The sequence below is a fragment of the Etheostoma spectabile genome, chromosome 3 (genome assembly GCF_008692095.1).
Source record: "Etheostoma spectabile isolate EspeVRDwgs_2016 chromosome 3, UIUC_Espe_1.0, whole genome shotgun sequence".
Lineage (NCBI taxonomy): Eukaryota > Metazoa > Chordata > Actinopteri > Perciformes > Percidae > Etheostoma > Etheostoma spectabile.
In genome coordinates, this window is record NC_045735.1 from 3,928,030 (window position 1) to 3,944,392 (window position 16,363).

The 16,363-nt window shown below is 41.4% G+C and overlaps 1 protein-coding gene across 1 annotated transcript; it reads right to left on the reverse strand.

Moving 5' to 3' along the window:
• Window positions 1–566: 566 nt before the first annotated feature.
• Window positions 567–14,751, reverse strand: LOC116685123 (A disintegrin and metalloproteinase with thrombospondin motifs 15). Its single transcript, XM_032510350.1, has 8 exons — window positions 13,496–14,751; window positions 11,132–11,264; window positions 9,014–9,181; window positions 6,035–6,318; window positions 5,767–5,944; window positions 5,251–5,426; window positions 4,107–4,282; window positions 567–3,416 (listed from the first exon to the last, which is right to left on the reverse strand). Exons 1-8 carry the CDS (start codon window positions 14,459–14,461, stop codon window positions 2,639–2,641), a joined length of 2,859 nt encoding a protein of 952 aa, XP_032366241.1. The 5' UTR covers window positions 14,462–14,751; the 3' UTR covers window positions 567–2,638.
• Between the last annotated feature and the right edge of the window lie 1,612 nt (window positions 14,752–16,363).

Here is a 16,363-nt window from a genome sequence, read left to right on the forward strand (position 1 = left end):
TCAGCTTGGTTGAAAATGCAACAACATTTATCCAATGGAATAATATCAGTCCCTTCAAAACAATAAACTGGAATGCCATGATATACAACAATAGGTATTTGATTGCGTTTAAGGGAGGATTGTTCCTTTAATTTCACCATGGATGTGTTTCATAGTCAAGAACATCCTTTTTCTGAAACTTAAGAGGATGAGTGTAACACCTGAGCAAATGATGGAACCATAAAAAGTTTGGTGGTTGGGGGCAGTATAATGATAGGCTGGCATGTTGCATTTGCATTATGTCATTAAGGGCAAGAGGTGATGAAGCAGCTTTATAGCAGGAGGACAAAAGAACTGTGAAAGTTGAAGGAGATGCCACAAGCCAACATGCATTGTATTCATGGAGCTTTAAAGAGGTCAACCGCATCACCTGAAAACTGCGTATTCATTTAACAATATTAATGCCTACATTGTTATGTTTCTTTGTCTTAAACCACTAATACGTTTTCTTTCTTTATGCTTCATGCATTGCGTATGTCTGTAATTGGGAACGTTTTATTTAATTGATTGCATGTTTAAGTCTTTTAGTATTTTCTATCACTGCTATGTATTCTTTTGTTTGCTGATTTTAAACTGTTTAAATGCTGCTTAGGTCCTGCCATTGTCCTATATTTGGAAAGCACTTTGCGTTTTATCAGAAAAAGACTCTATGAATAAACCACTATTATTATAATTATTATTATTGCTAATCTAATCAACTACTGAAAAGAATATAACATAGAGAACATAGATACTCAGTAGAGAAGTGGTATATGCAAGAGCTACAGTTTGAGAAAAGTACATGGATCAATACCTTCTTCAAAACTGACAGCAACCTATATAAAGTCTTAGGAAATAATAAATAATAAAAGTCCATCACAATTTCCTAGAACCCAAGATGACATCCAGAGCGCTACGACGGCTTACGGTGTTACGAAGGTCTGGCAAAGCGAGACTACACCATAAGGAAAGAGAGACAAAGTAAACAAACTTGTAGTGCCGGAGTCTTCATTTAACGAGCAGACAGTGTGTTGTTAGTGGTATTGAACCGTAAGGAGCACAGCAGCATTTAAGTGGTCCCAGGTGGCATTTGTACGTTCACATGTGCAGAGCAGTTAATTAGCTATCTAGTCTGCACACACTGACGTCAGCAGTGCTCTTTTCCCCGAAGAATGTTTGTTTTGTGGCTTGTTCAATAAGCTAAGGTGCAGGACAAGACGTGTGTTCCTGTTCCTGTAACTTCGATAAGAAGGAGACTTTAGCAGGACAGCTAATGTACTGCAGTTGTTGATCCGAGTCTGAAGATCTTGTGTTGTGTAACAGGTTGCTGTCTGGCTCAGTGTGACCGTCTGCCATGCCCATGATTGAACTCTGACATTGATGCTTTAAGCAAAATTTAATTATCAAACTGTCTCCATATTAGATTCTAAACAGGATTCCATTGAATTAATGCAAAACTGGGAGGGCGCCATCATAAAACCAAAAATAATTAATTTATTAATTTGTCCCTTTTGGTTTTAGTTTTTTCTCAAAGGAAATATCTGCTATATATATGTATATACTGTATATGTTATAGCAGACAAAAGAAGTTCCATCAGAGATGTGTCTCAAAGTACTAAGGCTTTTTGAAAGGTTATAATTCTTTGGCAACAGAAGAAACAGGAGCATTGCTCGGTTTAGTTTACACAAAACGGACACAGACACATTATGATTGCACCATACAAACAGCCTACATTCACTGGATATGATATGCTAACATCTTAGCTCTAAACTTATTTTCCTCTTATACAAAATATATTTACTTTTTTGGCCATGAGTAAAATTCAGGAGTTCTTTGATATTTATCAAATTCATAAGGACTGTATCAGGTGTGTAATATATTGTCTGTTTTTCATTTTGTAAGGATATAAAGCTTGTAAAGCTACGATCTGACTCTGACTGGCAGTGTAATTGGCTGCTAGCTTTGATTATTCTATGTCAGACAACAGCCAAAGCACTGAATCAAGACAAATTACAAAAAAGATGCAGAAGCTGCATGGACCACTCAGGTCTTGAATGTTGCACGAATGTTACAGTACTGTCTTTCACATTTTGATTAGTTCTTCAGTGAAAAGAGAACAATGTCACTTCACAGGTGAGATATCTGCTTGTGATGGTGCACAGTGTGAGTGCTGAGGTTATACCTCACCATGCTTTGACTGTCTGTCTGGACTTTTCTCTGCTTTTGAAATTTCATCCAACGCAGGTAACTTTACCAAGAAATTATGTTTGTGTGCAGATGTGTGTGTCTCTGCATCTTTCTCCTCTGGTACGCTCCGTAATGCTCATGCATTGTGTCATCTTTCCTGGTAGAGGTAGACTAACCGCAAGTCAAACCTAAGGCAGATGGTTTGACTGTTTACAAGAAGACAGCTTTCATTATTTTCTCTTATCTAAACTGATATCTGTCTTTTCATACAATAGAGGGAGATCCTCTCTGTCTCCATTGGCTTTCTTCAGTGTAGCAGACGCCCCTGCTGACACAGTCAGGCTGCATTTGAGTGTATTTCCACACAAGACAGCCATGGGATCATTATCATGCTGATTTGGGCAAATCGTCACTTTGGTTGTCTCTTCTGCTTTAACATGGCTTCAGATTACAGAGGTCCAGTTCCTGAGGCTTCCTCCTTCCAGAGCAGTGGTCTCTGGGTAGATGTAGACCATTGTCGGTCATGCAGCGCACTGGCCGCCTTTTAAAGCCCCTTCCACAGGACTTGGAGCAGTGAGACCAAGCCCCTACATCCCACATGGGACATGGATCACCACATGCTCTCACTGCTACAGGCCTGTCAGCATTGTCACAGTCCACTGCAGGACGCCCCTCCATGCTCTGGCACTGCACCAGCCTCTTCTGCAGACCATTCCCACAAGTCACTGAGCACGAATCCCAACTTCCTGTCACCCAGTGACTGACTAGCCTCTTACCCATCATCTGAGTCTTAGCTTCCACCCTATTACTGTCCGCCAAGACACTATTGTGCGCAGTGTGGCTTCTCTCCTCTTTCCGCAGAGTCTTCTGCTCCTTGCTCTCCTTGGCGATGTAGAAGGAGTAGCGCACCCTGGGAGGGGTCATCTTTCCTACCGAGAGCACCTCCACAGTCAGAGGTTCCTGCAGGGGTCTGGTGGCCTGAAGAATCTCCACAGATGTGGAGGTGCCACTGTAGCGCAGTAAGCTGCCCTTCACTAGCAAATCACGCTCCACGGCTGACACCACGTAGTTGCCGTTCAGCAGGTACTTGTTGTGCCGATTCTTCACTGCTAAGTAGTTTTCATCGCTGACCATTCCTCGGTAGCCACGCTGACGGACGTCAATGTTGGAAGCTCCAACAGGCAGCATCACCACAAAGTTGTAGCCATGACTGAAAATAAAGTGTGGAGATGTAGCGCATTAATAGTGCGGAATGGCCAATGGTTATTCTTTCAAGACGATGGATGTAATGTAACTTGTTATGTAACTCCATGTACAAAAACTGTTAACCCTCATGTTGTCCTTGGGTCAAATTTGACTCGTTTTTAAGTTTTTTTAATCACAAAAAATGGGCCTTTGAAATAAGCGCTGAACATTTCACCACTAGAAATATCAAAAAACTTTGGAAAAAAAATATAAAAAAAACACCCACAACATAGAAAAAGTGACAAAAATGTCGAAAAACAATAGTGACAATAGTTTTTTTTAATGGTTGACGGTAAGGCAACACAAGGGTTAAAACAAATACATGTCTTGTTCTGTTGTCCAGTTGCAGTCTGCCTAAAATGTCCTATTCCTAAAGCTTCATTGTTAGTTCTGCATTAAGAGGCTACGGTGGTCATGTGCTACAAAGATACTACGTTGGGAGAACTGTGATTGGTCAGCATGTGTTTTCTCTTAGATGTTTCTGATGCTACTAAAGATTGAGAAAGCTCAGTTATCTTCTCCTTTTCAGTAACACACTTCACCAAAGACATTTCCTCTGCAAACCTCTTGTCATCAACATTGACATTCTGACGTGTCCCGGCAGTTTAGATGCAATACTATGTAGTGATGCAGCATGTGCTGATATGCTACTTACACAGGTTTGGTGAACATTCCTGAGACCTTCTTGCAGCCCTGATTGTCGCCACCACACACGCCACACTTGTCAAATTTCCTGTTAGAGTCCAGCTTGCCATCGCAGCCTGCCTTGATGCATTTTCCTTGAACACATACAGCTGAGGTGTCAGGAGAGCACGGAGTCCCATCCACAACCTGCAGGGTTTGAGACATTACATCAAGCTGATCAAGGTGGATAATATGCAAGCAGGAACAGCACAGGGAAAGAAAGAGCAAGACAGAAAGTGTTGACACATATATGGTCTTCCATGATTACGTACTTTATTCTCCTTTCTAAACAAACATAATGAACCAAAGAGCTACATAAATAGAAATTTGCAAAGTAGCACCAGAGGGAGTGTACTGTGTCCTTTAGTGTAAACAAGATGTTGGCCTGTATTGCTGTTACAAGCTTTTTTCTTTTCTGGTTGCTTCCATAGGTGCTGACAAGCCCCAGCTGTGAAGTGATACTGTCCCTTCATGTTTTCCTTCTTCAACGCTCCAGCAGCAGGGCTCTCTCTACTGCCACCAACATATCACCATTCACTGCTTTGCTGTGGATAGAACTAGCCTTTACTTCTTGCATTTGAAAAAAGGGCTGAATCACACTGAGCAGTTACACGCCAAACCTTTGTGAACAGAAGGCTGTTAAATATTTCTATCTAAATGTTTCAACTAAACCTCCCATGAGGTTTTGATGCATGATGAGGTGTTCAATGACACAGAGTTCAGATAACATTAGCAATTAGTTGATTCCAGTTTAACTCAGAATATTGACAGAATTCCTCAAAGTCTTAGCTTTTTAGGCAGATCTGAGTGTGGCAGTAGTTTTTTTTTTTTTAAATGTATTCATAGCATGTACCATCCACAGGCTAAAACAAAAGCTAGTAATTATTAAGACTCAAATCAACCTCCAGCCAAAGCAATCAATATGTCATTTGGCTAGTTCTAGTTTCTCTACTTTATTAACATAGAGTTGTCTATAAATATATTATATGTCTTCTAGTGATTGCATTTTTTTCATGATTAGAAAAAGAGTTAATTAAAGAAGATACAATTAAATGGTGTGGTTACAATCAGGAGGAGTGGTTAAGTGAACATACCAAATCCTAAAAGCTACTTACCTTTGGAGCGAGGACATAGAAGTACCCAGTCCCGTTGGCCCGGCAGATAAGCTTGCATTTGTCTTTGGGAGAGATGCCTGAATATTTAGGAACCCACACCACCGAGGAACCTAGTCTGTTGGTGTTCAGGTTTAAGCCATTAAACGCCTCACACTGCTCCTCACGGAAACTCTTACCTGAAGATGTAAAAAGAACCTCAGATTAGTTGACAACTACTGCAACATTACTGACCTTATAGAATGTGAATGCAGTGTTGCGTTGCCTGTTCACTAAGCCCCTAATGGATTTCAATTCTGTGCATTTTATGATGATAATGATGGCAAATTTGCTACTTGAATTTTTTATTTAACAATGGGTCCTTGAACTTAGACAGAGGTAGACAAAAGCAACTTCTAATTTCTAGCCAGATTTTATCAACTGTATCTAGCAAGCTCATTAAGCTGATGGTAAATCCAAGGGTTGGTTACAAAACGTGTGTCTTCCTGTGTAAAAATACTCAACCAGAGACTAGTGTACCTGTTTCAGGACAAGGGTTGAAGTTACATGAGCGATATTTGATGCGAAGGCCATAGCAGTATTTGCCTCCATTCTCAGGAACAGGGTTGTCACACTCCCTCTTTGCCAGCTGAACTCCTCCATTACAACTTCGGGAACAGTCGCCAAATGCTCCCCACTTCCCCCACCGTCCATCCACCTGGGACAAAAGAAAAACAAACACAATGGTACATCAACAAGTAGTAAAAAAGACCAAACAGGACAGCATTTTCTTCCCGCAATTTCTCACCTTGATGTGCATGGTGTTGTTCTCATCAGTACAGGCTCCTCGGTAGCAGACCTTGCCGTTGCCACAGCTGGTGCCGTCCGCCCAGGGGAAGTGTCGGGTTTGGCAGACCAACTGGCCGCGGGCCTTCCCGGTGCACCACAGCTTGGAGCAGGGCTGCATGTACGGGCAGGGCTTGGATCCGGGGCCGAAAGCAAGCTCACACTGGCGGGGCAGGCCGTAGCTGGAACCAGGCAGGTTGTCTGAGAGAGACAGCTGCCTTTGAGGTTGGTCCAACAGACAGTCTCCTACAGAAACATACAAACAACATTGCAAACAATCAGACCGCAGCTGCATTTACTAACAAACATTCACTTCGAACATAGAAAACTTGAAGCTCCACAAAGTGATATTTTTGTATATGCAGTGGGGAAAATTACAACGTGTAATATCTAAGATATTGCTTGACAAACGCAGAGATTCCTCATCAACTCTGCATTTTCCTCAGCTTGACGGAGTTCATCTTTCAGCTCATTGTTTTGGTTTTAAGGCTTGCAACTTTACGGTTGTCATTTAGTCTCAGCAGTCTCAACAAACTTGCTTCAAGCGGCAGCAGGCAGCTGTTTTCAGTGCAAAAGCTAATGAAGCCATTTAACACTACCCACCGCCAGCACCAAACAGTGGACAGACCAAATTGGGGACAAGGAGTTGATGGAGACCAAAACCATAAGTGAACATCAGTTATATGTTTATGGTGGACAGGAACATGAATGCTTCCGTTACCCAGCAAGAGCATGCGCCCCGTGTAGGAGTCCTTTGCAGTGGCCCGGGTTTGAGTCTGACCTGCGGCCCTTTTCTGCGTGTCATCCCCCATCTCTCAACAAAAACTATCGCCTTATCAACTTGTTGAGGTGTAAATATGTCAGTGTTTTTTATAGGTTCTTGCACTGTAACCAGATGGCCAAAAATTAACCAATTAAGCTTTAGGGACAAAAAGCTAATTTAAGAAATTAAATCTTTCCCATGGCATTTTGTGAAAAGTTGACTGATGTGGTGAAAAAAGTACTTTGTATTTGCTAAATTTGTGAGTAACCAAATGTTTTTACACTTGCATAGACTCATCTTTCAGTAAGAGGAACATACAGTATGTACTCTATCTCTCATCTTTCTCAAATCCAATGTCCCTGAGAAAGAATGATGCTGTTTAAAACGGTTATGCTTTGCAAGAGTGCTCTGGTATGAGTGTTCTGGTAAGCTGTCTATGTGAGACAGTGCAGGTACCAGATAATGTTAAGATTGGCTCGTGAAGAAAAGACAGTAGTGTTGGCTTTGGAGTGTTACTCTTGGTAAAGGCTCATTTGCTTGTTACAGTAGGTGGGCTGTTTGCAGGAAGGTAATAGCTTGGTGTGCTAATTTTGTCTATTACATAGAATCCACTCACAGCCACTTACAGGATTTTACACACAGACAGAAAAAGACTTGAGGGAGCTCCTGAGGAGAAAAAGCCAAACAATATATTACTGAATTTATGAATGGTGTATTGAATGTGGATACTAAAGTGATACTTCCTCAAATAGTTTCTTGCACTTTAGTTTCAAGTGTAATTCTGCTAAGTGTTTCACATTTCGACATTTCTTGAGGTTACATTGCAGTCTGTTGAGGCTAGTGAGGATCTGGTATGTGCTAGTTTTACAAAAGAATCCTACTTTTATATGCTTTCATCCACCATGTGAAAAGGGTGCCCCTCAGTGTGTCCTTATCGCCACCATCCTGTGTGGACGTGGGCTGCAAGGCTCATTTTTCATCAAAATATAACAAAATGTCCTCAGATATTACATAAAGAGCATTTTCTACCTTTTTGAGCTCCGATTAGCATATAACATAAGGAACTCTGTTAGTTTGTCATCCTCAAGTACTCAACTTCCCAAAGCCTTCCTTAAAGATATGACGACTCAGCTGGGTGCTGCATCACTTTAAGCCTGTTGTTAAAACAGAATTTCTTGCCAAGGATCCAGAATTCTGATCCCATGCAAGGTCATTTAGCATTTGTTGTAATGTGCTATGGGGTGGATTATTCCATCATTTCATCATTAACTTATCTTTTATGACATGACATGACAACTACAGGTGTTCACCAACTAAAAGTCTTCTTAAAGCTGCATTCATTTTTTTTTTATAGTTTCATCAACCTTCAGTTTTGCACCTAATCATCTCCCAGGAAGGAAATCTGTCAAATGTTCTGTTGTTCTATGTTTGCCACCTAATCACTAAATGTGTCTCTTGAGATTTTTTATATTTTTTTATTAGCAAAAACAGCTGTCTGCTGTGGCTAGAAACAAAGTTTTGTTAAGAGTGCTGTGACTGAACTGAAACATTAAAGTTGTTGGCCAGAAAACAGAAACAATGAGCTGAAAGAAGCTTAAACGCTTTGCAGAGTTGAGGGTAACTGCAGAGTTTGTTCATAATGCTCATTCATCACCACAAGTGATCACTTTGACATTATACGTTTTTTTTTATTCAAGTAAGTCGTTATTTTTGATTGATTCGCTTGTCAACTTTAGACATAGCGTTAGATTTGATTTATCCAGTTTCCATTGAGTTTCATTGAGTTATTTATTTTTTATTTTTTATTATGTACTATTTATATAGTTATTTAAGTGTGTTTGACAGTGTTGTTGACCCTCGATATAACTACTTTGACTTTTCTATTCCAAGACCCCATTTTGCAAGGCACAAAAAACACTCGAGAATAAACAAAGAAAAAGAACAATCTTATCCAAATAGATAAAGTATTTTAACAACAAAAATTAGAAAAAATGAAATGAATATTAATTTTGTCAAAAGTTGAAGCTGATATTGAAATTAAAAATGTAACCATGATGAACTAGAGTCAAGGTCTGTTATTGTGAGTTCAGTTAGATTACAGCCAGCTGAAAGCATGAAGCCTGGACAAATTAGTGGTCCATCTGAGTCCAGAGACACATACAGGAAGTGTTTACTAACCATGACCTCTGTCCAGGAACTCAGTAATGATGGCTGCGCTGCACACAGACCAGGGCCTGCTCCTGTCAATCTGAATCAGTGTGGGAGACATCATGTGGTTGTCCTTTAGTTTCCCAAATACCTCCTCACACGCCTTCACATTGTCGTGAGGCATGTTGAAGACGTGGCCTGAGGGATGCGGGTAGGGTTGGAAGAGAGACAGAAGGTTATGCCTTTGTTAGAGTTAAGCAGTTCCAATGTTTTAAAACACAATAAGCAGTTAGTAACAGTTACTAGGCATATTGTAGCTGTGGTGATGAAAATAGTACCAAAAAAAGAGAAACTTTTTTTCCAGACATCACAGCACACATGTATGTATAAGGCAAAGCAAACTAAACTTGGACTAATTTGAAAGCTGATGTCATAGCATGGGAATATACAGCGTGGCTTGCGTCCATGTTCTAAACCAGGCCTGACAGGGGAATTTAGTTCCCAAGGAAATCATTTCATTCCCTAAATATGGACATGCAGTACATTCCAAAAAAACAAAACATAGATGTGTTTCAGCATATTCAGTCATGAGACAGGACCATTTTGAGGGGAAATTGTGTAATGAGGACAGTGTAAACCAATGCCTCTCTCGGGGCCTCCGGAGTTACTTGTGCATCTGGTTTCAGGCATGAGTCTTACTTCTTTTACATTCTCAACCACTGATTATTGAAAATGTAAAAAAACATGTAATTTGTATTATCCATTTGATTTGCCTTAACTAGACAGTTTTAGCAGTTTGTCAAACTAAAGTACATGCAGCTCATATATCACCCATTTAAGGTCATCAAAAAAGCAATGTTCACCTTTGGCAGGTAATTTAAAGCTGCAAAAAGGAGATTACATGTATAATATCAGGCTTAATCACTGATAAATATAAAGATTTTGCATCGTGGTAGATCAAACCTATTTGTCAAAACTACACTGGACATTTCACCATCCAAAGGAAGTGATAAATCACAACTTCAGTATAAAGTCAGAATTCAGGCATTCTGGTTCACGAAATACTTTCTCTGTGGCCTAGCTGGGAAACAACAGCACACACTTACCATGAAACAGCTAAACAATTAATATTGGTTCATTTTAGCTTGCTATTTAGCAATGCTAAAATCCTTGATGCGATTTAGAAATTAAAAAAATGGGTCAGCATTCTTAGATTCATATTAATCTCATATCTCACAAACATATGTCTATTCATTTTTTCACAGTGTATCTTGCTTTTTAACCTGTACATGAAAGTATAGTCAGTAAGTAAAATGACAATTTTGGAAGGTGATTACTTCACAAAAACAACAGTTCATCTATCTGACCAGTAGGTTACTTCAGTAACTTTAACATCTCTGATTATCACTATGGCAAAGGTTGTGAGATACGTTTGGTGTTTCTAACACAAAGAAACCAAACCTGGCAACCTCACTGTGACTACACGACTTTGGGAAGCTGCGCACAGTTACAATATGTAGCTGTTGAATGTTGTTGCTCCAGAGTCGTGCAACCTCTGATATGTAGCAAATGTAATTCGCTTTGGATAAAAGCGTCAGCTAAATGACATGTGGTGTAATGTTAAAGATAAGTGTCCATTTGTTAGTATAATGTTATGTGAAATATTTCTAGGGTGTTCTCTCTCACTTTGCATTTGCAGCTGCCAGTCTGTGAAAAGTTACGCTGTGCAGCTGTAATGTCGAACTTGCATAGATCTCAACCTTGGCCCGGAGACCTGCTGGTTTTGATTGTGCCAATCTAATAAGGGACTAATTTACAAACAGAACATCAGGTAAATGCAATTAAATCACTGCTATGACTGAAACCCAGCAGTGCTCCGGGACTAGGACTGAGAACCACAGCCACGTAGAGCATCATGAACTTTGCAAAGCCCTCTGGCCAGGCCAGTTTCTACACTGATTATGCAAGTCTTGAACCTGACTGCATCATTCCTTTGACATTTTAGGCTAAGGTTATATGTAACTCCTGCCTGGAGCATATCTCACTCTCTGGCCAAATGTGCATTAGCATAAACCTAAAATGCATAATGTGAGTGTGCAATCCCTGATGATGACTCTTTCGCACAGCAAATACAAACAATTTTCTCACCAAGTTCGTGGGCAGCTGTGAAAGCGGAGGGCAAGCCATCATCTTCAATGACAGAGCAGCTCCTCTTCGGGTCACACATGGTTCCAACGTCAGCCATACCCAGTGTATCACAGGTTGTGGCCCCGCAAAGATCCTAGTGACACAGAGACATAAATGTTAATTTTAACACGCCTTTCATTTCATTTACATAAAAATCTTGGAAAATCAGATTGGACTTGAGCCATGTTCCAAACATGTTTTTGTGGCTGTGTCTTAAGCTAGAGAATGAACAGACCGTGAAGATCACTAATACAAAGCACATGGGTTTGTTTATTGTTTCTCTGTTCTGACTTTTGAATATGTTGAAGCAGAGGGTCAGGGGAGATAGCCCACCACACGTTTCCTCTTGGTGTTTAGTTAAAGAGGTTAGAAGAGAGTTCGGGAGGACAAGATGAGTTCCACCTGCAGCACACAGCCCAGGGTGAGTAAAACTATGACAACAACTCCACGATAGCCTTATCTTTATCAGTGTACCACTTAATCTCTCACTATGTCTTCTTTTCTCTATGTTATACTTCTCTTTCTGCTAATTGGCTATGTCTGGCTCAATTCGGCTGTAGTGATGTTACATTCGCAAACAATCTGGTTCTTCTCAACTGCGGTGAAAGCCGGTGTTATTGTTACAGAAATTCATGATCCCCAGAAGATGAATCCTAATGACTTTGTGGATCCCCTGATTTTACCTTTAGCGCCACCATTAGGTTGATACATTGTTTTTCTGGTTAAAATGTCTTGACAACTGCTGCATGGATTGCCATGACAATGTGGTACAGGAATTCACATATTCCCAGGATCAGGATCAAGTGGTGACCTCCTGAATCTTGCGCCATCACCAGGTAAGAATTTAAAGTTCATCCTGTGCTTTGGTTTATAATCAAATACTGCAGGACTGATGATATTCCCATCAGCCACAACTGTTCTCTGGGTTTATTGCTAATTAGCTAATGCATGCTAAAATAAGATGGTGAACATAGTAAACTTGTTTTTCTTGTTTTTTTAAAAAACATTTTTCGTTGCATTTTAGGCCTTTTTTGGATAGGACAGCCTAGACTTGGAAAGGTGGAATGCCATGGAGTAAAGGGCTGCAGGTCAGAAGCGAACCCGCGGCCACTGCATCGAGGTCTGAGCCTCTGTATAATTGTGCGTGTTACCAGGTGAGCTCCCCAGTGACCAAACCTGATACCTGCTTGAGCTCAGCAAGCATCATCATTTTGACCATGTTAGCAAAGTTGATGCTATGTTATGTCAGAATGACTTTCCTGCGCTTTTGTAGTGTTCAGAGTAAACACTAAAGTACAAGACGAACTTGTTAACCCAGTGTTACATTGAGGCCCAGCGATGCCAGAAGCACCCTCTGCCAGCCATGTGTATTCCACACCACTTGCTCTCCGTAACCTATTACAAGATTTTTTCCATCTCAGCAGCTGCACTCATTGTGCCATATAGGGACAACAAAACCAGACCTGGACTTTCCTACACAAAATTGCCCTCGGTAAATAAGGGATCTTTCCCCAATGTTGGGGTAACTTTTAAGTCGTTTTTGTATATTGCTATGGAGTGAAGGAAAGAGGACGTGTTTCAGATGGCCAGCCAGAGCCAAACTGGACCTAATGCAAAGCAGGCACCAACAACCAGGCATCAGAGTGGGAGAGACAGAGAAGTTAGTGACTGTGGAGAAAGATTTATTAGGAAATAGTGGCAGCTCTGGTGGCCACATGGGATTATCTGACAGCTGTGACCAGCTGAATGCTTTAGATCGTGTCAATATACATCATCTTGAATGAATGAAGAAGGAATTTGGATTCTAATTGGATTCTTAAAAAATGGTCTGATCATCATGAAGGTGCCTTTATAGTCAGATAGCGACCAAGTTCTTATTCTGTAGAAGCCGACAGAGGTGAGGTCTTTCATGGAAAGATTTGGCTCAGCTGCTCTTTTCCAGTGACTCATTGAACTAGAAGAAATGGGACCAGCAGGGCTGTGCAGTTGACAGGCTGCAACAACACGCAAGTTAATAGATGGATAACTGCACGGGTACACAGGGCACAGACCTCTGAGAACTGACACTTAGTATTTCTTGTTGTAAAGTTAAAACAATTAACTTCACTGAGTAGTTTTGTGTCTCTGAAAGCATGGGAGTTCTGGTTCACATGCAAAAAAATAGTGTCTCTAACAGTCTTTTACGTGTCTGTGCCAAGGGGCCCATTTTTGTCTCAGAATTCACCCATGCACAAGTTGTGTTTGAGTGCAGCATTTCTATTCTTTCCACCATTAATGTGATGCATTATATTTGGGTTTGGTACAGCTCACCCCTCCCCTGCTTACCTGTTTGGTGAACAGTATGGCAGTGTCCCAGTATTCTGGGTGCTTGTCGTTGTGTTTATTCAACTTCTTCTGCCAGGAGCAGAAGTTGCGCAGAGTCAGGGCTGCATTACTGGAAACCTTGGGTCCCTTGTCAGCTTCATTTATGACCATGAAACCCACCACCACTATGTTTATGGAGTTGAGAATGCTGGGGTGCTTGTAAAGCCTGGCTGCTACTGACATCAGGGTCAGGAGGTAATGCTTTAGGTCATCCCCGTGAAATGTAGCCATAGATTCATCTGCCACCACCAGCACCTCAACAAACCTGGGGATGGAGGCAAACCTCTTGGACCTCCCCAAGGTTTTCAACACAGTTTCAGTAAAGCCATCAATCGCCAGCTCACTGATGTGCTTGTATTTCTCCAGGGACATGTTAAAGTTGGTGTCAGGTGCAACTCCACACCTGCTGGTGAAGTTGCCTGAGTGCGTAGCGCGACTCCGGCGGCGGATGACATGCGTCTTGTCGAAAGAGTTTCCGTATCCAGAAGCGGCTGCTGCGTCTTCAGTTCTGGCCAGGCTGATGAAATACTCCATGCCGTTATAGGAAAACCCCCCATGGAGACCTTTGCACAGGCTGAGCGCGGCGTAGGAGTCCGGTTCTGCGTTGACATCCCCGGAGTAGAAGCATTCCCGTAAGTCAGCGGTGGCAGAGGCGTTGGATGCTGAGGAGCCGCTTTCAGGCATCAAGTGTCCCGGTGCAAGAAAACTGGAATCCGGTGTAAGGTGGAGGTAAAGTTCCTGTCTGAATGCACTTAGTCTAAAAACTATCAGTCTTTCAGTCATCTGCTCCGCGCGCCGGTGCAGATGCTTTTCATGCTTTTGATGATCCACACGAACAGGTATGCAGAAATCTACCTCCATGCAATATGTTAGTTTCAAATAAAGTAGAAACTTTGTGAAAATAATCAATGAATTAAGCATAGCCATATTTTCTCCTGTTCAGGAAATTATACTCAGTAATTCAATAAAGAAGTTGTGCGCAATGGCACGGAGCGCTGCTTGTGTCCTCAGAAAACTAAGCATCCGCTCTGCGTTCCAGCTTGTTTGCTCATCTTAGACCGTTTCCACTCTGGCCACCAACTTATCTGAGCTGCTGAGCTTTAAAGTCGTGCACATACACCAAAGATCGCTGTCAACTGAAATCTGTGTACGTGCGCAAGAGAGAGCTCATTGGTCATGCGTCTCGGTTTGTGATGCAGACCGCAGCCACTTGTAACTCTCCAAATATTATTGTTGCTGTACAGCATGTGTGACAGGAGCTGGAGCATCATCCCCCCTCCCACCGCCCAGACTCACTGCGAGACGGACAGACAGGGAGCAAACACACAGACTGGTTTCATTAAGAGGTTTTTGACATTCATTTCAAACTAATGTGCAAGCCCCATAACCTTCTCTAACTACAAACCTCATGAGTTGACATAATAATCCACAATGTCTCCGACAGTCTCCATTGTCATTCCCTTCCCTTCTGTATATTTATTTTATATTTCCCATACAATGTTTTTTTTTTAATTTTTTAAACACATTAAATAAGTTAAATGAATACAGAAAACACCTACATACATGAGAGGAATAAGGGCTACGTACACATAAACACATTTATTTTTTGCATGTCATCAGGCATAATAAAAAGTTTAAAGACACGTGCAAAGCGAAATGCAGGCAAAGGACGACACCTGTTTGCACATGAAGTTAACTGGAGCGTCAGTGCGTCTAAGCGCCTGAACAAATGTGTTGTACGCTGGCGCCACCTGACGGCAAATGTGTTAAACTGCCCCCTCCATGATTGCATGTATTCATTTATTTAAATGTCGAGAACGCTGGCATTCTCCTGGCACACAGTCTTGCTGAAGTGATTTACATGTTTCTTGGCGAAACATGTGTTTAGTCCTGGAATACCGCAAAAGCCTTTTAGAAATGCCCGCTTGAGAATCATGAATGCTCCAATTAGCAGCTGTCGTAGCGCTGAAAAGAAATAACCATAGATACAAAAATAAGGTTTCAAATCTGCAATAAATGTAATTTTAAAATTGGACATACTGGGTTGTTTAAACAGGTTTATTTGAGTCGTTGATGCTTTTTCATTGAACCTCTGTTTGCTTGATCTTAATATTCAGAATTATTAAAAAGGTGTATCTGCAAAATATACAGTATTGGTGCAAACCCGCCTAATTAAATGATATCATTCTTCTTCCTATAGCTTTACTAATGTGATTAAAAATGTCACATTGTTCAAAGTGGCGGTCAGCTCCAGGCACACACACAGCCGTTCTCTGTCCGGTTGTGGTCTTTGTGCAGGGATAAAGCAGATTGGCCTTTGGGGGGCTCCAGGCTCTGTGGGGGCCTGTCACTCACACACTGCTCCGAAATAACTCGAGTAGCGGACTTCCAGTCATGTGTAGTATAGATGTCCTGGCGCTGCCATATAGCACGCTGGGTTAATAATAGGAGCACGGGTTGTCAAGCTATTTCAGAAGGGGGGAGTGTCGGCCTATTCTCATTGGATCCGTTTTATCCACGAGTATCTCATAAAGTGCGGGTGGGAGGAGAATTTCCAGCAACGGAGGATATCAAAAATAAACCCCCTCATGTCCAGGGAAGAGCAGAAAGTATAAATACCCCCGATATGTCCAGACTGCAGTGGTGCTGGCGAGTGGTACAACAAGACTTAGCTTGGTTAGGGTAACAGAAACGACAATTCAGACAAACTGAAATTAAATGACAGACATAACTTTGACCAAGACTGCCTTTACTGCGCTGGAAAATCCCTTTCATTTGAACAGATCTCTGATTTAAGGAAATTACTATTCGAATAGAGAAGACGCGCCA